This window comes from Rhinatrema bivittatum, chromosome 3 (assembly GCF_901001135.1).
Source record: "Rhinatrema bivittatum chromosome 3, aRhiBiv1.1, whole genome shotgun sequence".
NCBI classification, from domain to species: Eukaryota; Metazoa; Chordata; class Amphibia; order Gymnophiona; family Rhinatrematidae; genus Rhinatrema; species Rhinatrema bivittatum.
In genome coordinates this window covers 382,900,965-382,924,136 of record NC_042617.1, presented here as the reverse complement: position 1 = coordinate 382,924,136, position 23,172 = coordinate 382,900,965, and the positions used below count along the sequence as shown (strand labels likewise).

Below are 23,172 nucleotides of genomic sequence, written 5' to 3'. Positions count from 1 at the left end.
TTCTGAAGGAACTAAAAAATGAAATTTCAGATCTATTAGTAATAATTTGTAACTATCATTAAAATCATCCATTGTACCTGGAGGATGGCTAATGTAACCCCAATATTTAAAAAGGGCTCCGGGGGCGATCCGGGAAACTACAGACCAGTTAGCCTGACTTCAGTGCCAGGAAAAATAGTGGAAAGTGTTCTAAATATCAAAATCACAGAAGATATAGAAAGATATGGTTTAACGGAACAAAGTCAGCATGGCTTTACCCAAGGCAAGTCTTGCCTCAGAAATCTGCTTCACTTTTTTGAAGGAGTTAATAAACATGTAGATAGAGGTGAACCGGTAGATGTAGTGTAGTTGGATTTTCAGAAGGCGTTTGACAAAGTTCCTCATGAGAGGAAAAGTAAAAAGTCATGGGATAAGTGGCGATGTCCTTTCGTGGATTACAAACTGGCTAAAAGACAGGAAACAGAAGGATTAAATGGACAATTTTCTCAGTGGAAGGGAGGTGGGCAGTTGAGTGCCTCAGGGATCTGTATTGGGACCCATACTTTTCAATATATTTATAAATGATCTGGAAAGAAATATGACGAGTGAGGTAATCAAATTTGCAGATGATACAAAATTATTCAGAGTAGTTAAATTACAAGCGGATTGTAATAAATTGCAGGAAGACCTTGAGAGACTGGAAAATCCGGCATCCAAATGACAGATTAAATTTAATGTGGATAAGTGCAAGGCGATGCATATAGGAAAAATAACCCATGCTATAGTTACATAATGTTAGGTTCCATATTAGGAGCTACCACCCAAGGAAGAGATCTAGGCGTCATAGTAGATAACAGATTGAAATTGTCTGTTCAGTGTGCTGTGGCAGTCAAAAAAGCAAACAGAATGTTGGGAATTATTAGAAAGGGAATGATGAATAAAACGGAAAATGTCATAATGCCTCTATCGCACCATGGTGAGACTGCATCTCGAATACTGTGTACAATTCTGGTCGCGATGGAGAAGGTACAGAGAAGGGTGACCCAATTGATAAAGGGGATGGAATAGCTCCCCTATGAGGAAAGGCTGAAGAGGTTAGGACTTTTCAGCTTGGAGAAGAGACGGCTGTGGGGGGGGATATGATAGAGGTGTTTAAAATCATGAGAGGTCTAGAACAGATAAATGTGAATCGGTTATTTACTCTTTTGGATAATAGAAGGACTAGGGACACTCCATGATGTTAGCATGTGGCACATTTAAAACTAACCAGAGAAAGTTCTTTTTTTCTCAATGCACAATTTTTGCCAGGGGATGAGGTTAGTGCAGTTAGTGTAGCTGGGTTTAAAAAGGGATTGGATAAGTTCTTGGAGGAGAAGTCCATTACCTGCTATTAATTAAGTTGACTTAGAAAATAGCCACTGCTATTACTAGCAGCAGTAACGTGGGATAGTTTTTGGGTACTTGACAGGTTTTTATGGCCTGGATTGGCCACTGTTGGAGACAGGATGCTGGGCTTGATGGTCCTTTGGTCTGACCCAGTATGGTATGTTCTTATGCTCAAGAAATGTATTTAGTCCAATAAAAAGGTATCATGAGAGAGATTCTTTTTTGTTTGTTAACTTTTAGTCCATCTGAATGCATAGGAATAACATAGCAACCACACTACTTTATCTACCTAGAAATGAAGCAGAAACACTATTTTCTGCAAAACATTTTTTGTGTGCCCTTTTAACAGTTGTAAAAATGGCTTTTAATACATGCAGTTATGGATCATAAAATGAGAGAGAGTGATACCCTGCAAGGGGCTCTGTTCAAACAAATGGTATTGGAACCCATGAGGGAGGGAGTTATACTTGACCTAGTGCTCACTAATGGGGCTAATGTCTCTAATGTCCAGATGGGTACCCACCTCAACACCAGATATCTTCAGTTTGTTGCAATTAGGATCCGGAGAAGTCACACAGAGACCCGAGTTTTGAATTTCAAAAAAACCAGACTTTGTAGAAATGGGGAAATATCTGAAGGCAGAACTTGAAGACTGGGAGAAAATGGGAGAGGTTGAACAATAATGTGCCAAACCAAAAAAAGCAATTTCAAAAGCCAACAAATCTATATGTTAGAAGAGTAAACAAAAGTAAGAGAAAAAAGAATCCAATCTGGTTCACAAAGGAGGTGGCTGATGTAATAAAAGAAATATAAAGGATCCCAAAAAGGGGAACACAGGGAGGATTATCTGGCAAAACTGAGGGAGATGAAAAAAGAAATCAAGAAAGCAAAAGGTCAGGCAGAGGAAAGGATTGCCAAGGAGATAAAGCGAGGTGACAAAACATTTTTCAGATATATCAGAGAAATAAGAACTGTCCATAGTGGTATAGTGAAATTGAAAGGGGATAAGGATCAGTGGGTGGAGAGAGATGATGAATTAGCAGAAATATTAAACACATACTTCAGGTCAGTGTTCACTAAGGAAGACCCTGGAGAAGGACCCTCACTTGTTATCAAGACTGTAGAAGGGGGTGGAGTAGATGAAACTCTATTTACATTAGATAATGTATAGGAAGAACTAACAGGCCGATATAGTACAGTGGGCACTGTTAACCCGCGTTTGGACGTTCGTTTTTGACGTGCTAGCTTTACCCCTTATTCAGTAAGGGGTAATAGCCCGTCGAAAACGCACGTCCAAACCCCCCCCCCCCCCCCCCACCGAAACTAATAGCTCCCGCAACATGCAAATGCGTGTTGATGGCCCTATTAGTTATTCCCGCGCAATTCACTAAGTAAAATGTGCAGCCAAGCCGCATATTTTACTTTCAGAAATTAGCGCCTACCCAAAAGTAGGCGTTAATTTCTGCCAGCACCAGGAAAATGTACAGAAAAACAGTAAAAACTGCTTTTCTGTACACCCTCTGACTTAATATCATGGCAATATTAAGTCGGAGGTCCCAAAAGTAAAGAAATAATTTAAAAAAAAATTGTCAGCTCGCGGGTTGAAAACCGGACGCTCAATTTTGCTGGCGTCCGGTTTCCGAACCCCTGGCTGTCAGCGGGTTTGAGAACCGCCACCGGCAAAATTGAGCATCAGCTGACAACCTCCGCTCCTGTCAAAAAAGAGGCGCTAGGGACGCGCTAGTGTCCCTAGCGCCTCTTTACCGCGGGCCCTCATTTGCATGTGGGGCCGATAGTAAATTGCGCGCACATGAGAGCAGGCGACTTTTACTGTATCCGCCCGTAAGAAAACTGAAAGTGGACAAAGCCATGGGGCCTGATGAGAATACTGAGGGAACTCAGAGATGTGCTGGCGGATTCACTGTGTGACCTGTACAATAGATCCCTGGAAAAGAGTGTAGTGCTTAGTGACTGGAGAAGAGTGGTGGTGGTCCTGCTTCACAAGAGTGGAAGCAGAGAAGAGGCTGGAAACTATAGGCCGGTTAGCATCACCTTGGTGACATGAAAATTAATGGAGACTCTGCTGAAGGAAAGGATAGTGAACTTTCTACAATCCGGTGGGTTGCTCGATCAGAAGCAGCATGGATTCACCATGTCAGACAAATCTAATTGATTTCTTTGATCGGGTGACTAGAGAACTGGATCAGGGAAGAGTGCTCTTAATTTATTTGAATTTTAGTAAAGCTTTTGATTCAGTCACACATAGAAGACTCATCAACAAAATGAGAAGCTTGGGAGTCAGCTTCAAGGTGTTGGCGTGGATTACAAACTGGTTGACGGATAGACAACGGGTGATGTTAAATGGAACCTACTCTGAAGAGGGAATGCTGTTAAGTGGAGTGCCATAGGGATTGGTGAGGGGACCGGTTCTGTTCAGCATCTTCGTGAGCGACATTGCGGAAGGGATAGAAGGTAAAGTTTGTCTATTTGTAGATGATACTAAGATCTGCAACAGAGGGGACACACCGGAAGGAGTACAGAGAATTAGACAGGATTTAAGGAAGCTGGAAGAGTGGCCGAAGATATGGCAGCTGGGATTCAATGCCAAGAAATTCAGAGCATTGCATCTGGGGTGTGGTAATCCGAAAGAACTGTGTGTTGGGGATGAAGGGCTTATGTGCACAGAGCATGAGCGGGACCTTGGAATGATAGTGTCTAACGACCTGAAGTCGATGAAGCAGTGTGACACGGCGATAGCCAAAGCCAGAAGAAAACTAGGCTGCATAGAGAGAGGAATATCTAGTAAGAAAAGGGAAGTGATAATCCCCTTGTACAGGTCCTTGGTGAGGTCTCACCTGGAGTACTGTGTTCAGTTCTGGAGACTCTATCTCAAAGGAGACAGAGACAGGATGGAGGCGGTCCAGAGAAGGGCAAACAAAATGGTGGGTGCTCTCCTTCGAATGACTTATGAGGAGAGGTTGAAGAACCTGAACATGTATACCCTGGAGGAGAGGAGGAGCAGGGGTGATATGTTACAGACCTTCAGATATTTGAAAGGTTTTAATGATCCATGGTCTTCATCAAACCTTTTTGATTGCAAACAATTTAGTAGAACTAGGGGTCATGATTTGAAATTCCAGGGAGGAAGACTTAGAACCAATGTCAGGAAATATTTCTTCACTGAGAGGGTAGTGGATGCCTGGAATGCCCTTCTGGAGGAAGTGGTGAAAACTAAAACACTGAAGGATTTCAAAGGGGCATGGGATAAACACTGTGGATCTCTAAAGGCTAGAGGATGGGAATAAATAAAAACACTTGGGGGTAACCTGCACAGAGTGGCAGTTACTACCTTGGGAAACTTGCTGGGCAGACTAGATGACCATTTTGGTCTTTTTCTGCCGTCGTTACTATGTATAATACACATCACTGACTTTAACATTTTCTATTTGGCAGGGGACTTAATGGTAACTGGAAAATCTTTAAGCTTTATAGGATTTTGGTATCAGGTTTGAATGGTCATGGAAATTTGTTGACCTATAAATCAATTTATATTGAAGAGTACTTGATCTATAATTAGGCATATCTTATTCAAGCTTATGTATTTTCTTTTCTCATTACATGTTAAAAGATGATGAAAAAGGTCTGACGTTGATAGTAAGATTCTCTTTATTACATATACAAACATAGAAATGATGGCAGAAAAGGACCAAATAGTCCATCCAGTCTGCCCAGTAAGCTTATGGTAGCATCTGCTATGCCATGGAGGTTACCCAATGCTTATCTGTTACCTAGACCAGTGATTTTCAACCTTTTTCCCATCGTGACACACCTGACAGGCCACACTCACAAGTGTGACACACTGCTCATTACAATTCACAGCGGAAATAAAAAGTAAAGGTCCGGTAATAATTTTTATTGTTTAAAATGACAAGGAAAAGATACATATTCTGTCTGAACAGAAATTGCATAAATAGTAAACATCCCACAACAAAATAGCACCAATTTCCAGCATTTAAACAGTAACCACCTTACGTAAGACAAGGCAACATTGAAAATATTACAGCAGGCCTTAAGACACCAATACATCTCCTATTAGGAAAACGGACCAAATCAGGCTGCTATAGAGCCCTACACAGAAACTACAAGCCAGCAGAAAACCTCACCTAAATCACATGTGCTGACCCTCACCTAAAAAAGAATAAAAAGACCAAAACGCATAACTAGAAGCATGCAGATAAAAACTGAATTGGAAACTGCAACAAGCCAGAGTCTCTATATGCATGTAATAAAGGAAAAAAAGAAATATCACTCGTCCTTATAAAACAAATCAAGAAATATAAAATCAGTAGCAGTAAAACCATACTAACAAAAAGAACATATTATTTCGAAACAGCTGATGAGTGGAATATCCAATAATTAAAAACTCATATAAAAAATTTCTAGATACCAATAAAATATTTCAAAATAGCAGACACAAAGACCCAGTAATGAAAAATAAGGATACAAAAATTGTTTTCCTCTGCATACCTGGGAACGTTTAATATCCAGGTCTCCTGAGATTGTTTTGAATTAGCAGGAGGGGGGTGGTTTGCTTGGAACTTTCTCCTCTCTCTGTCACATACCAGCGCTCTCTCACACTGGCTCTCAATTACACACCTATACCCACATGCGCTCAGTCACTCATATACACATGCTTTTTCTCTCACTTATATAGGCTCTTAATTACACATTTACACACATGCTGTCTATCTTTTCACGCTTACACAGGCTTTCAATCACACCATACACATGCTGTCTTTCTCTCACACACAGACTCTCATTCACAAGCTTGCAAACATGCTCGCTCTTTCCCTCACTTTCACACAGGCTCTCAATCACATACTGACATGCTCCCTCACCTAAACCAGCTCTCAATCACACACACACACACACACACAAATGCTCTCTCTCTTACATATACACACAGGCTCTTAATCATACATACACATGATCTCTCTCACACAGAAAGGATCTCAATCATACACACATACTCTTTCACACAACAGGTTTTCAATTCCAAACTTACACATACAGGTTCCCAATCGTAAACTTACATTCATGCTCGCTCTCTCACAGGCAGGCTCTCAATCACAGACATATACTCTTTCACATATACAGGCTCTCAATCATTCACATACATGCTTTCTCAATCACACACATACACACACACACAGGATCTCAAACACACATGCTTGCTTGCTCATTCACTCTCTCTCCTTCCCTCCCTCCCTGGAACTAGCGGCAGCAGCAGCCTCCTCCCAGCCCTAACCTCCATTTTTAGCCCTCGCGGAGCAAGGAGTCCCATCGGCCGCGATGGTTGACTTTCTTCTTCATTTTTCTCTGAGCCGCACTGCTCATTCCTCCAGCCGCGCCTCTCTTCTGTTCTTCGGGCCGATGCTGATCACACTAGCATGGTCTCTTCTTCCCGCGCATGCACCCGCTGCTCACCACTTCCTCTTCCGGGCCGGGGGGGGGGGGGGGGGGCGGGCAGGAAGAAGAGAGCATGCCGGTGCCGCTGACGCCAGCTGTTCTGCCGCGTTCCGCCCGGGCTGACAGCATTTTAAGCCCGGGCGGGGGAGGACCGGGGAGCTGCTGGGTCAGCGGGGGACTGGGAAGTGTGGCGACACACCTGCGTGTGCTTGGCGACACACTGGTTGAGAACCACTGACCTAGACCATCAGTCAGGGCCTTCGTGGTTGCTGTTTGAATTTAATTCCCCTTTACCTCCATGCTTATCAGTTTCCCACACTAGCCCTCATTGATTGCTGTAGAATCCAGTTCCCTTTTATGCCTTGCTGTTGAAGCAGAGAGCAGTGTTTTAGTTGCATCAAAGTATCAGTCTTATTGGTTAAGGGTATTAACTGCTGCATCAGCGCGTTACCCCCATTCTCGTTTCCCCAGACCATAAAAGTCAGGGCCCTTATTTGCTGAATGAATCTAATTCCCCTTTTCTACCTGCCGTTGAAGTAGAGAGCAATGATGGAGTTGCATCAACAGTATCAAGGCTTATTGGTTAAGGGTACTAACTGCACACACCAGCAAGGTAGTCCATGCACTCTTTCTTCATTTCCTGCCTTTAGGGATCCACAGTATTTATCCCATGCCCTTTTTTATTTCTTCACTGTTTTGGTTTTCACCACCACCTCTGGAGGGGCATTCCAGGCATCCACTAACCCTCTCCGTGAAGAAATATTTTCTGATGTTGGTTCTGAGGCGGCATCCTTGGAGTTTCATTTCATGACCCCTAGTTCTACTGATTTCTTTCCAACGGAAAAGGTTTGATGTTTGCACATCGTTAAACCTTTTAGGAATGTGACGGTCTGTATCATATCACCCCTGCGCCTCCTCTCTTCCAGGGTATACATATTCATATCTTTCAGTCTCTCCTCATAGGTTTTCTAATACTGATCCCACACCATTTTGGTGGCCCTTTTCTGGACCACCTCCATCCTGTCTCTATTCCTTTGAGATAAGGGCTACAGAACTGAACACAATACTCCAGGTGAGGACTCACCAAGCATCTGTACAAGGCATCTCCATTTTCTTACTGGCTATTTCTCTCTCTCTAATGCAGCCCAGCATTCTTCTGGCTTTAGCTATTGCCTTTCACATTGCATCACCATCTTCACATAGCCAGAACCTATCACCCCAAGATCTCACTCGTAGTCCGTGCACATCAGCGCCCCCCCCCCCCCCCCCCCCACACACACACCCCATATCATACAGCTCTTTTGAATTACCATATCCTAGATCATAGCTTTCCAAACTTTTCATGTTGGTGACACACTTTTTAGACAAACAAACATAATTTCGGGACACAGTAATTCAGTCTACTAGCAAACCAGAGGTTGTATGCAGTGTAACAAAGGAAAAAAGAAACATCTCCCATCCTTATAAAACAAATCAAGAAATATAAAATCATCAGCAGTAAAACTGTACTAACAAAAAGAACATATTTCGAAACAGCTGATGAGTGGAATATCCAATAATTAAAAACTCATATAAAACATTTCCAGATACCAACAAAATATTTCAAAATAGCAGACACAAAGACCCAGTAATGAAAATAATAAGGATACAAACATTTTTTCGCTCTGCATACCTGGGAACGTTTGATATCCAGGTCTCCTGAGATTGTTCTGAATTAGCAGGAGGAGGGGTGGTTTGCTTGGAACTTTCTCCTCTCTGTCACATACCAGCGCTCTCTCTCACACTGGCTCTCAATGACACACCTATACACACATGCTCTCAGTACTCACATATACACATGTTTTTTCTCTCTCACTTATATAGGCTCTTAATTACACATTTACACACATGCTGTCTATCTTTTCACGCTTACACACACACAGGCTTTCAATCACATAAATACATGCTGTCTTTTTCTCTCACACACATACTCTCATTCACATGCTTACAAACATGTCCTCTCTTTCTCTCATTTACACACAGGCTCTCAATCACATACTCACATGCTCCCTCACCTAAATCAGCTCTCAATCACACACAGACACACATGGTCTCTCTCTCTCTCATTTAAACACAGGCTCTTAATCATACATACACATGATTTCTCTCACACACAAAGGATTTCAATCATACACACATACTCTTTCACACAAACAGGTTTTCAATCACAACTTACACATACAGGTTCCCAATGGTAAACTTACATTCATGCTCTCTCTCTCACGGGCAGGCTCTCATCACAGACATACCTCTTTCACATGTACAGGCTCTCAATCATTCACATACATGCAATCTCTCACTCTCCTCATACACACACACAGGGCCCCGCGGCCCAGAAGAGGAAGTGAGAGTATCGGGTGAGTGCGCGGCAAGAAGAGGCCACGCTAGTGCGCTCGGCATCGGCCCGAAGAAAAGAAGACTGCAACGCGGCTCGGAGGAAAATGAAGAGGTTCAACCGCTCATTCATTCACTCTCTCTCCCCCCCCACCCCGGGAACTCGCAGCAGCAGCAGCAGCCTCCTCCCAACGCTAACCTCTTCATTTTCAGCCCTCGCGGAGGCGGAGTCCCATCGGCCGCGGTTGAACCTCTTCATTTCCTCCGAGCCGCGCTGCAGTCTTCTTTTCTTCGGGCCGATGCCGAGCGCACTAGCGTGGCCTCTTCTTGCCGCGCACTCACCCGATACTCTCCACTTCCTCTTCCGGGCCGCGGGGGGGGGGCAGAAGAGAGCACGCCGGTGCCGCTGACTCCAGCTGTCCTGCCGCGTTCCGCCCGGGCGGAGGAGGACCGGGGAGCAGCTGGGTCAGCAGGAAAGTGTGGCGACACTTGTCTGCGAGCCAGATGCGGCCCTCAAAAGAGCCATATCTGGCTCGGAGCCATGGGTTCCCGGCCCCTGCACTTGCCGGTGTGTCACGTGCACCGGCTTGCGCGACACAAACCGGCACACCTCAGTGCGACACAGTAAAGTGTCGTCGACACACACTTTGAAAGCTCTGTCCTAGATGCATGACTCTGGATTTCTTGCATTGAATCCCAGCTGCCAATATTGATTACTTTTCAGCCTTCTAAATCAGTTTTTCATTCTCTCTCCTCCTTCAGGCATGTCCACTCTGTTACAGATCTTGGTATCATCCGCAAATACACAAACTTTACTTTCCATCCCTTCCGCAATGTTGCTCCCAAAGATATTGAACAGAACCCAGTCCCATACCAATTCCTGTGCGCACTACTTAACACGCTCTCTCTTCAGCATAGGTTCCATTTACATGCTGTCTCCTGTCAGTCACCAGTTTGTAATCTATTTCACCACCTTGATGCTTACTCCGAAGCTTTTCATTTTGTTCACAAGCCTCCTGTGTGGAACAGTATCAAAAGCTTTGCTGAAATCGAAATAGATGACATAGAGTGCTCTTATTTCATCCAATTCTCTAGTCACCCAATCTTAAAAAAATAAATAAATTCTGATTTGTCTGACAGGACCTTCCTCTGGTGAATCCATGCTGCCTTGGGTCCAGCAACTTTCCGGATTATAGATAGCTCAGCATCTCCATTTGCCCGCCATTGAAGTGAGGCTAACTGGCCTGTAGTTTCCAGCCTTCTCTCTGCTACCAGTCTTATGAAGCAGAACCACAACTGTTCATCTCTAGTCTCATGGCACCACTCCCATTTCCAGGGATCCATTGAACAGGTCATTTAGCAGACCCGCCAGGACATCTGAGTTCTCGTACTATTCTGGGATGTACCTTATCCGGCCCCTTGGACTTGGCCACATTCAGTTTTCCTTGCTCGTCCCATAGTCTTTATTTCAAGCTCAGATTGACATTAAAGGAGGCAGTAATCAAAACGGTCTCTATTTTGTTAAACTCTGCGGGTAGTTTTTTAACTGCAGGGTTTGCCAAAATAATCAAACAAAATGTGTGCGGTTTTGCTTTGATTATTGCCTTATGAAAGCTACCTGCACAAATTTCTCTCAAATTTCTCTCTACTTGATTATGCAAAACTTTTCTTGTAAGTCCCTCACTTAAGCCAATCCCGCCTCTGCAACATCTTTGAAGATATGTAGTCAAAGTACCTGCATTGTTAACATACATTGGTACTTTATCAGTGTATATAGTGGTCAGTAATCAAAATGCCCATTTACAGGGTTAAAATAGCATTTTACCTGTAGAAATAGCTTTATTGCCTTCAGTATAAATAAGTACATTCTTTTATAATTGTCAGTAGTTATATAGTGTTTGTTTTCCTTTTTTCTCCTGCTTACTGGTGCCTTACTTTCAAACCTAACTCTACTTTTCCTTCTCTTCCTCTACCTGCCTAACCCTCTTTTACTTGGTCCCCCTTCCATCACTCTTGCAATGTAGCATATCTAGTTCACAAGGCAACAGTACTCCTTGTGTGTGGATGGGGTTTTTTTTATTATCCAAATAGAATTATATGAAAGTTTCCCATATTTTACCTATGGCCTATAACTTCTTATATAGGACCAATGAGAGCATATCCATTTCACTGCCTCTGTACACTGTCAAGCCAGTCCCGAAGGGCTAGAAGGGATTCAACTTTCCATTTGGCCAGGAGTGCTTTCCACCGTGCTAACAGGAGCTTCTGAACCCATTGGGTCACCTATAATTCTTTAGTCTTGAGACCTATAATAATAAATTTGGGCTTGTCCAGTTTCAAGCCTCATTGCTTTCCAAATTACACCAAATTCTGTTTCTGCCCTCAAAGTCTAGCTTGCTGTGTGAGAACATTCCCTACTCTTTGCATCCCTTACAACATTTACCATTTTGTATAAGCTATGTCACTTTGACTGGGATAAAATAATTTCTAGTTAATATTTTGTATTGTTTGTACAATGCTGTATATTCTCTAGCTGTGCTAATCACCAGCTCTAAATCTTGAATCCTTTCTATTCATAAGTGGTCTCCCTAACCTTGGACAAAGTGCTCTGTATAATCTTCATACTTTTCCTCAGGGTTTATTCATCTTAAGCATATTCCACTTAAAGGTCTGTTAACTGCAAGTTTGACTTCCTGAGAGAGGATAAAGGTTTTTAGCTCTAAGTAAACAAAATGGGGAGATTCTTCAAACTATATTGCTTTAGAAATTGCAGCCATGAACAAAAACGTCAGTCTGAAAAAAGCTGAGAAAAACTAGGGGGACATTTTTTTTTCTCATGACTAATAACCAGAATTTATATACTTTCGGGCAACCCAAAACAGGAGTGATCAAAAATACAAGAGCTCTAGTCTCCTATTCATTCTTATCATTCCTAAACTTAGAAGCTATTTCTGTACTGGAGATATCTTCTCTTCTTATCCCTACCTTTTTTGTCCATGAAGGAAGACCTTGTTCCTCTCACTTCTCATTTTTTTTCCCATTTCTTTTTGTTGTTTGTTTGGAAAATGTGAACAAAGGTAAAACATAAAATAAAACCACTCCCATCTCTTCTCTTCCCTCAGACTCTACAAGATTCTGAGACTAACTGTAGTTTTTGTTTCCTTAGCAAGTTCCCCACAGGCTTATTGAAGTGAGGAAATAGATCTGAGTACTCTGTAGGAATCATGGAGAAAAGACATTTCAGCCTGGGGAGCCAGTTCATCTAAACAATCTGTACCTGACCAAACTGGATTATGTATGTCTTGGCCCACTTTTGAGAATCAGTGTTACAGCTTGTTAGAAAGAGGACATAGTTAATTTAGGATAAGTTTCCAAAACTTGGTGAAAGGTAAATGCCCAGGTATTTAATCCTGTCTCTATTGAGTTGAAAAGAATAGACCATCTTAATTTTGTCTCTAGATGCCTTCTTTAAAACTAATGATAATATTTTAAACTTGGACATATATTGATCTTACATCCAGACAGTTTTCCAACAGTCGAATTGAAAATTCAGGGTCCACTATATTTAATAAACCATCTGTATACAGAACAACATTTTGCTCCTCCTGTATCTTTATTACCTTTATTCTTTGAGTCTGACGTATGTATAATAGTGGCTTTATTACAAAGACAAATTGGGGGAGGGGGCAATTGTATCTTGTTCCCTTTTCTAAGTGGAACCAAAACCAAGTTTTATTGATCAAGATATCTTCCCAAGGACATCTGAATATAGCTGAAATCGATTTCCTAACTTGTTGCCAAAGGCCTCTAAAATAGAATTTGACATGGTTGAATGTTTTCCACATCAAGGAAAATCAAAGCTGAAAGCTCTTTGCATAGTCTGGATCATCAAATCATCACCAAGGCTCCATATGTTATGTTAAAAGAATGCCTCCCCTGAATAAAAGCCTACTTGGTCCTTATGTTTAAGTTTGGCAATACTTTCTCCAAATGCACTGCTAAGAAGTTAGCCAGGATCTTATTGTCTGCATTAAGGTATGATATAGGTCTATATGCAATGTATATTTTGCTAATTCAGGGAAGGATTAGTGTCTAGGATGGCATGCTGGTAGAGTTTGGCAAGTTCTCCAGATATGTGATATCCATACAAGGTTCTACACAAGAATGAAATTTAAAAATTGTGAAATTGTTTTGCATCTTACATCAATATATAGGCAACAGGTTTTAGCTTGTAAAACATATGATCAAATTTGTCCAAATAATATATAAAATCAGCCTATATTTGTTTTACTGTATGTTTTAAAACTATTTAAAGAGGAAGAAAAAAGTTTCCTTGGCATTCAGGCAGGCCAGTTCCCACCAGTGGGTTATGCACCTCTACCAGCAGCTGGAAACAGAGTAAAAGCTGAATTCTTGGATATATAGCCCTGCCCATATATCAACCCGCCAGTATTCTCAGTCTCCTTGAGGGAGCCGGGCTGGATAGTAGAGCAGTAATGGAATCGAAAGCTGCCTTCTGAGCTTGCGGACTGTGAGCCTCATGCTGCTTCCCATGGAGTAGTTTCAGTGATATTGGCTTGGTGGCTGCAAAATTGGTCGGCGGACACAATTTCTTAGTCCAAGCTCAGAAGATTACCCTTTAAGGGTTTTCTATCATTTGGCAGATAGGAGGTGAAGATGGCAAATAGAAGGGGGAAACTTGGGATAAGAAGCCAGCTTTGCGTCCCTTTTGGGCATGTGGTCGCTCTCAAGATTACATGCATTTTTGTTCTCCTCAGGAAGCAACTTCTCACAACCACCTTCCTTTGGTGGTCTCTGTCCTCCCCCTGCTGTGACTGGGGATGGGTGGTCACCTATCTCGTTTTACTCAGGGGTGGGTCCAGATCATGTCAGGCCAATGAAAGTAATTTGGAATGGCTATGCTCTACAATTTCTTTGCATTCCCACAGATGTCTTTATAATTTCTCTGAACAACTCTCCTAAGAGGAAGATGGCAATGGAGACTACCTTACGGCGTCAGTCAGACTGGAAGGCCGTAACTCTAGTTTCTGAATCGCAAGCAAATGCAGGCCATTATAAAATGAGGGATCTTTTCGACACATCCTGGATTTCTAAGGAGTCCATAGTCATTGGTGAACAACTCCATTTCTGAAAGGAAATTGTAAGTGCCACAATAACAGCGGTACAATCATATGTCCCTGGCTCTGGCAGAGGCATATCGGCATCCTAGTTCACCCATATGTGAACGACAGGTTGATGCATGCCCAGAGTGTGGAAGGGAAGTTATCTGACTTTTTGTAAGCTGGTTACCTTACTGAGAGAGAGCTAGGCTTGGTTTTGAACCTAGCTGAGAACAGCTACAGCCAACTCCACTGCTGGAGTAACTCTGCGTTCATTTTTATATGAAACAGGGCAGAGTGTTTCTGCTAGAGTGTCACATTCAGATGTTGACTGATCATATTCTCTCTCTGAGGAGGAGTATTTGCCTGATGGTGTGGTCTTAGCTTCTGGTCCTGGGTTTGATGGCAGCCATATTAGTGGTTCCCTGGACAGGGGCGCATATGTGCCCTATCCAGCACATGTTGCTGCTTTCCTGCTGGGGTTCGCAGTCACAGGGCTATACAGTGAGGCCTTGCTTTCTTTTGAAGGTGCTGGTTGCGGGCAGATCATCCTAAGAACAGAATTTCCTTGGAGATGCCAGTTTGACTAGTGCTCACTGGCAGGAGTTGATTCTGCAAGATCTCTGGAATGCTGAGGAATGGCAGTGGAGCATCCATTGTTTGGAAGCACAGGCAGTACAGCTAGCATGCTTGCGGTTTGAGTTTCTAGAGGCTCAGGCAGTCCAGCTAATTTTGGACAATGCGACAGCGGTGCCCTACATCAATCAGCAAGACGGACCCAGAAGCCAACAGGTGTCTGAGGAGATGGTTGCGCTCATGGTAAGGGCAGAGCAACATCTGCTACACATATTAACCTCTCACATTGTCGGAAAGGACAATGTAGGACCGACCTCAATAGGAGGAACTTGGTTCCAGGACAGTGGGAATTAGCGGATAAATCCTTTCAGCTCATAATGGAGCGCTGCAGCCATCCTTATTTAGACTTCCTGGCAATTTGCGACGTCACAAAGGTTCTGCAGTTTATTTTAGCCACAGATGGGATCTGAAAGAACTGGGCAGCAGTGCCTTCGCTCAGGTGTGGTTGAGTGCCAGTTTGTATGCCTTTCTACCCTAGCCTCTGATAGGCATGTTTGTTTGGAAGTTTGCAAGTCAGGCTGACTCATTCATTTTGCTGGTTTCGGATTAGCCCTAGAAGTTGTGGTATGCCGATCTATAGAGACTGTGGGTGGGCAGTCCCCTCAGACTGATGCTTTGGGAGGTTCTGTTGTGGCAAGGCTCCATCCTACCCGTTGATCCTGGTCTATTTTATTTTACGGTTTGACCCTTGAGCGAGCTCAGTTGCTGAAGCATGGTTTATTCTACTGGCAGTGGTTTCCTCCTTGCTTCGGGCCAGGAAAGTTTTTCTATATCTGTCTGCGTTAGTGTTTAGAGAGTTTTCGAGTCCTTGTGTGAGGATGTTCTCAGTCTCTTGAAGTGGAAATTCCATTAATTTGGAAATTTTAGAGGATGGATTGCGTAATGCTTTGATCCTGAATACCTTATCGGTTCAAGTGGCAGTTCTGCCTTATGGTAGCGAGTCTTTGGTGGGCCCTTGTTTGACTGGATGTGTTTGAAGAGAGTTGGGCATCTTCGTCCTCCCTTGTAGCTGTTGATCCCTTGATGGGACCTTAATCTGGGCCTGCATTTCTTGGTGAGTCTGACATTTTGTCCACTGTGGCCTCTCCTTGCAATTGCTTATCTTGCATACAGTCTTTTTCCTAGTGGCAATCTGTTCTGCATGTTGGGTTTCTGAGCTGTAGGTTTCGTTGTCTAGCTGTGAGCTTTTTCTATGCAGACGCCCAGGGTGTTACAGCTTTGGACTGTGCCTTCTTTGGTCAAAAGTGGTTTTGGAGTTAAGCAACATTGGATGTGATACTTAGAGGTTACTAAGTCTAGCCGGAATTATGTTTACCTGTTTATGCTCCATGGTGGTGGTAACCAGGTTGAGCCAGTGGCACAGGCACCCATAGCCCATTGGATTGAGGAACTTGTCTTGGCCGTCTGGGTGGATGCCGATATTCCCTTACTGAATCAGACTAGACCGCATTCCACAAGGGCTCAGGTGGCATCGTGGGCGGCGATTTGATTGTTGTCTCTTGTTGAGACTTGCCAAGCGGCAATGTGATCATCTATCCTCGCTTTGTCTGAGCATTGCTGTTTAGTTGTTGGGGATCAGGAGAATGCTGTGTTTGCACGAGCGGTGTTTTCTGGACAGCCTCCCAATCTGTTTGGGAGTTAATTTGGTACATCGCACTGGTGAGGATTGGCCTGCCTGAATGCTGAGGAAGGAGAAATTACTACTTACTTAATTTCCTTTCATCTAATGAGGGCAGGCCAATCCCTGATCAGCCCTTGGCTGCTGGTTTTTACCTTTGGTTCACTTTTTTATTGTGAGCATTGCAGAATATTGTTCCTGCTATTCATTCGAAGACTAAGTGTCTTAACCTGATCCTCAGTTTAGTGAATGAGTTAATTCTTTTGTCTGCACTTAGTGTTCTCTATTGATTGAAAGCATCAATGATTGTACTTGACAATGATTAAACAATCAATCAGTTTGTCCATCGGTTTGGCTGATGGTAGGGCAGGGCTATATATCAGTGACGGTCCGGTTTTACTCAGTCTTCCTCAACTAGTAGATGTGCATAACCTACTGGTGGGGATTGGCCTGCCTCATTAGAGGAAAGGAAATTAGGTAAGTAGTAATTTCTCCTTTGTAGCTTTAGAGTTGGAACACAGTTAAAAAGAACTGGCATAATGCATCAGTGTGATATGCCTGAAGCTTGTTTATTTTTTCAGTTGTTTTGTCTAGTGATGAGGAGGAGGAAGAGGAGGACAATGCCAGCACTGGCAGCGTTAACAGAATGGAGAGTATATCGCCTCGGCCTGCGGATTCTGCATGTTCTTCACCAGCACCCTCTTCTGGCAAGGTGGAAGCAGCACTAAAAGAAAACATCTGCAGAGCAGAGCAGAGACTGATTGGTAGTATTACAACAGATACAGAGCCCACAGTCACAATACCAAGGAAAGCAAGAATGAAAGACCAGGTACCTTGTCAAAATGTGGAGGTGATAGTTTTCAAAATTTACATAGGGCTCTGAAAATAAGTTCACATAGTCACCGATGACAACCCAAAACCTCTACATGCAAATAAGGTAGGAGACAGGAGCTTTCCTCTCTCAAACCTAAAAAAAATGCTATCTTTGTCATTCCTGTTTGAAGAAGGAAAGTTGCTGGGCTCAGCTACAAAAGTTTTTGGTGGCAACCAGGAAATGGAGAAGGTACAGAGAAGGGCAACCAAAATGATAAAGGGGATGGAACAGCTCCCCTGTGAGGAAAGGCTGGAGAAGTTAGGGCTGTTCAGCTTGGAGAAGAGGCGGCTGAGGGGGGATATGATAGAGGTCTTTAAGATCATGAGAGGTCTTGAACGAGTAGGTGTGAATCGATTATTTACACTTTTGAATAATAGAAGGTCTAGGGGGCATTCCATGAAGTTAGCAAGTAGCACATTTAAGACTAATTGGAGAAAATTATTTTTCATTCAACGCACAATAAATCTCTGGAATTTGTTGCCAGAGAATGTGGTTAGTGCAGTTAGTGTAGCTGGGTTCAAAAAAGGTTTGGATAAGTTCTTGGAGGAGAAGTCCATTAATGGCTATTAATCAATTATACTTAGGGAATAGCCACTGCTATTAATTGCATCAGTAGCATGGGATCTTCTTGGTGTTTGGGTAATTGCCAGGTTCTTGTAGCCTGGTTTGGCCTCTGTTGGAAACAGGATGCTGGGCTTGATGGACCCTTGGTCTGACCCAGCATGGCAATTTCTTATGTTCTTATGTTCTTAATAGAGGAGTCGAGCCTGGGCCTGAGAAGCTTCCAGTGGAAGCTGAGAAGGGAGAAGAACAGGACTGAGCCAGAGACTGTTCTGGTTGCAGCAGGGAAAGAGAAGAGCAGAATCCAAGCTGGAGAAGCTTGTGGATAGGGAGAGGATCCATGGGGACTGCAACTTCCAATATTGAGTAGAAGAGCTGGACCTGAGCAAGATAGCAATTGGTAGCAGGTGGGAGAGAAGCTGCTGCCTCCAGGGCTGTTGTATGCTGTTGGTCCCTGAAGAGCAGACACGGGAGGGGACAAGGAGCAAAAAAAAAAAAAAAAAAAAGTTGAAAAGCAAATAGGCAGGAAAAAAGGACAGAAAGCAAAATGAGCCAATAAAATGGAAAAAGACATTTGAAATTTGTTTAAAAAAAACCTATTAATTTAACCCCCTGGTTTCTAAAAATTTCACATTTCCCTCCCCCCCCCCCCCCCAAATTTTTCAAGCCTTGCTTCCATCTGTCTCCCTTCCAAGGTACCACTGTTGCTGTCTGTCTGCTCCCCCCCCCCCCCCCCCCCCCGAGTCACTGGTGCCACCAGGAATAGTAACCTGAGGCGTGAAAGAAGGCCATCTTCCCCACCTAGATGACCCCTCATTTAAGAGAGCTATGGAAGGCCTCTCTTCCTGCCTTCTGCTGCCCCAAGGACCTATCTGCCTGACCAGAGGAGGCCCTTGGAGGACTATGGCCAGGGTTACTAAGGGAATGTGGACAGTCGTAGGGGGAAATGATAGGGAAGGAATGTGATGGCAGAAGAGGGAAGTAGGAGGGGAAGGCAAGATGAGAGGCTGGAGAAAGGAACATTTTTGATATACTATTTTAGCTTATGACACAATCTTGCTGGCTACCACATTTTTTTGAAGATTTTGGAGCCCTATGTATTTTTAGTCATTTTTAGTATTATATGTAAAAAAGTGTGCAGTGCTCTTATGGAAAAATAAATGATCACTTTATTACTGTCTACAATTTTAAAATACAAGAAAACCATATTCAGCTTACCTGAGTAATGCTTGACTATAAATAATTTTCATGAAACTTAGTTATGTGGACATTTAAATTGATAAAACAGTGTTAGGTGGACCTGCAGCTGTTTGCTAAATAGGACAAATTGAATGATATCACACTGTTAACAGAAATAAAGGTTAACAAAACATAAGGTGAAAGCTTTTTCTCTGAAAACAAGCAGGATGGCATTCCTCGCACATGGGGTGACATAAGATGTAGCCAACAAGGAAATTTCATGACCCAGTTTCTAGAAAATCTGCAAGGACCCCGCCAGTCTTATCTTCACTGCAGCGCCGAAAGGTCATGGTTTTTTTTATCTCCCACAAAAATTATGTAAAACAGCTTGGGGGATGGAGGCCCAAGCAATTGGATGGATGGAAGGGAGGCTGCCGCTTGACAAGTTTGCCCACTCCTAATTTAGGAAATCAGCTGTGATCAGGCTGGGCAGAAAGGCACAACAGGAGAGGGGAAGTGTAAAATATACATAATGGCAAGAACATACTTTGCATGTTTTGAAAAAAACATATTTTGAAAAAAATTCACGAGTAAAAAAAAAATGTAATAAGTCTCTGCAATTTTCAAGTTCGAATGCCCGTAGTTTAAAGGTTTACTTTCAATAGGCTTCTTAAATCAGCAATCCAACAGTTTAAGAAGTTAAACTGTATGTGTGACAGTACATTTCACTATAATTTGGGCAAATATTTCAAACACAGCACATTTTCTTTTATATATAAATCAGTTTCCCCATCAGCATGCCTTCGGATCTGACCGAGTATGCTACTGCCTTGTTGCTCAAATTGAGGCCAGCACCAGCCGTGACCCTTAAACTGATAGGAGCTCCCTTTTGAGAATATCTATAATCATGCATGCCTCTTCTTCCCTAGCTCTACACCCCTGGAATGTGGTAATTAATGAGCAGCATGCAGGGCATGATATCTGGGACCCACTTTGTGCAGCACACCCACAAGCCGATCCAATACAGTGTGCTTAGCCGAGTGCACTGTTTAACCCGAGGTTGGATGTGCATTTTGGATGCATATCCACAACCCCTTATACTATAAGGGACTAGCGTGTCCAACCCCCCCCCCCCCCGCAAAACTAATAGTGCTCATCACATGCAAATGCATGTTGATGAGGCTATTAGCTATTCTCACCAATCCAAAACAAAAAAAATGTGTGCCCAACCCGCATATTTTTACCCTCAGAAATTGCCTGCCCAGAGCAGGTGTTACTTTCTAAGCAGCTCTGTACGTCCTCTGAGTTAGTATCATGGTGATATTAAGTCGGAGGAACAAAAAGGCCAGAATGTAAAATAAATAAATAAATAGAAATCTTAGAGTGTACTGGCGGTCAGGTTCGAGAAAGGGGTGCTCAATTAACGAGCATCCATTCTCCCTAACTTGCGGCTGTGCACATAAAAATTGAGCATCTGTTTTCCTAACTCGCTGACATCTCCTGGGTGCCCACTGCCAAGGAGATTTGTCTCTAGCACCTCCTTGGCAGCGCGATCCCTCATTTTAAATATTCGATCGCACGCCCAGGATAGGTGGCTGAATGCCCATTTTCCACACCGATTTATTGGATCAGCCTGCCAATGTATACAGTACCAAAAGAAAAAAAAACAGCGGAGGATAGTCTCGTAATGCAGAAAGCAACAGAAGTGTATAGTGAGACCAATCGTTGAATAAGAAGGTCTCTATTAAGCACAAAATTGATTAAAATACTCGGCCAACTCTGGCTGAGTTTCGCCTTAATTTAAAGGCTGCATCAGGATCTTATGAAAATGTGGTCTGAATAATGGTAGCAGTTTCCAAACAAAACTGTATGAAGTATCTGTAGTAAGAAAGCAGGCCATTACTGAGAACAAACCAACACCGCTGGTAGCCTTTAATGCAGTTGGTCCATTTGAAGAGCCAGCCCTCCCTTTCTCCTGCAGGAGCTGGTGGATTGTGACAGGTTCATGTGTGTTTTTGCCCCCTGTTTCCCTTAGTCTTAAAATTTGGAAGAGAAGCTTTCATTGCTTCCCTTGCTCTTCTTATGAGAGCTCTCCATGTCAGCACAGCCTGCTCTGTGGTGGTTGGGGGTTCCATACATTTTTCTTAATTTAGGTGTGCCCAGGGCATGTAAAAGTTGGGAAAAACACACAATATACAAATATAAATATAAGATATATTATAAATAAAATGTGTGTGTATATATACATACACATCCATACAATATCCTGAATTCCTGGCCTGGTGTCAGCTAACCAGTGGCTGAGCCTCCCCTTTCTTTTCTCCAAGCTGCTGAAAGAAGCAAGGACGCATGAGCACAGAGGCAGATGGGCTACACCCAGACAGAGAGGCAGACAGATCATATACTACAGAGCAACAGTAAGGAGAGGAATATTTTTCAATTAAATTTAGGTGCCAGCCAAAGCTTTTAGTGGGATTTGGGAAAAACTCCATCCCACCCTATTCAAAAATGTTCAACTTTTTTTTTATACCATTTTCACACATTGTTACTAGTTTTCTCTTTATTTTTTCTTGGTTTGTCTATGATTATTTGGTCTTTTTTTTTTGCTTTAACTTTTTTATACTTTGTCTTTTCTCTCTCTCTCTCTCCCTTCCATCTCTTCTCTCTTTCGTCACTCTACCCATTCGTCTTCCCTACCTCATCACTTCCACTTCTTTCTCCCCTGACCGATAGCAGCTGTCATCTCTGAGTAGAAACCTGGCAACAGCAGCCCTGGTAGGATAGGGCAAAAGGGTGGCAGCTCGTCCCATGTTCGGGCCCACCACAGTGGAAGCAACTCTTCTCCTGGTCCTGCTGAAATAGGCACATGGTTATACCATAGCTTACTTACAACTGCATCATTACTCTCCACGCCTCCTGAGCTTTTGTAGTGCCTCTGTGTCCCCTGAGACTGTACAGCACAACCAATTTTTTCTTCTTTGATCAGCCAGCTGGTGTGCTCCATTCAGAATTGTTCACGCCCCCCCCCCCCCCCCCTGGTGACCAATCTGGCCTTAAAGCTCCTCCGTTTGTTTAGCTTTGCTGGGGCAGACAACCTGGAGCCTGATATAATATACTTGCGAAAGAAAGAAGATTGCTGAAGAAAAGTTCTAAAAGTGGAAGACTTGCAGAAAATGCCAAATTTTGTTGGAAGCCTAAATGTTATTTACGTGCACAGTTTTTCTAGTTTATTAATCGTAGTGTTTTGTGTGAGTATGTGTTAGGAGAAATGCTAATACTTTTAATGTCTTGCAGTTTGGCAACACTGTTACTAATACTCCAACAAAACGTCGCAAAGTTGCACCTTTAGAAATTCCAGCGGATCCCATACATTTAAGTTCCTCAGATTCATGTGAAAGTGTCATTCTGAACTGTCGAAGCATTCGAATAGGAACCCTAAGGAGGATGGTGACAGAGCCTGTAATTGTGAGTAATTTTTGATGGCAATTGATTTTGATATCCGCAAAATGATAAAGCAGCCATCCATATTTCTTTCTTTTTGAATGGTGGTGATGGAGATCGGTTTAGTGAGTCAGACACACTAAACATTTGAGATGTTAAACGTCTTATTTTGTACTGTATGTTCATTGATTTTTGTTAAATATACTGTTGGGCTTCTTTGTGCAATTATCCAAATCAGTCACTGATCCTGACAATTTAATCACTCTATATAGTTAGCTTTTATTTGTGCTTTTTTTTTATCACAATACTTATTTGAATAAGTATGTGACATTGAACACTATTGAGGAGATGGAAATGAGCAAATTGATTAAAGCCTTTTCAGTTAAAAGAATGGTAGAGGCCTTGGTTGGGAATCAGAGTTGAAGGTTTAAACCCCCATATTTCTGGTTAGTGAAATAGGTTGGCATGCAGTAGCAATGACATCACTCATGTAGAGATCATCAAATTAAATTACTGCAAATTATCACTCTAAGTGA

At 42.8% G+C, this 23,172-nt stretch overlaps 1 protein-coding gene across 14 annotated transcripts in view; it reads left to right on the top strand.

Moving 5' to 3' along the window:
* Positions 1 to 23,172, top strand: part of SENP6 (SUMO specific peptidase 6) — a 448,534-nt gene that overhangs the window by 228,936 nt on the left and 196,426 nt on the right. For 12 of the 14 annotated variants that reach the window (XM_029595592.1, XM_029595591.1, XM_029595594.1 and 9 more), the window contains 3 exons: positions 17,163 to 17,410; positions 21,523 to 21,612; positions 22,490 to 22,660. In XM_029595592.1, coding sequence (XP_029451452.1) covers positions 17,163 to 17,410; positions 21,523 to 21,612; positions 22,490 to 22,660 — 509 coding nt within the window. The remainder of the gene's footprint in view (positions 1 to 17,162; positions 17,411 to 21,522; positions 21,613 to 22,489; positions 22,661 to 23,172) is intronic. The other 2 variants (XM_029595602.1, XM_029595595.1) reach the window with 1 other exon arrangement.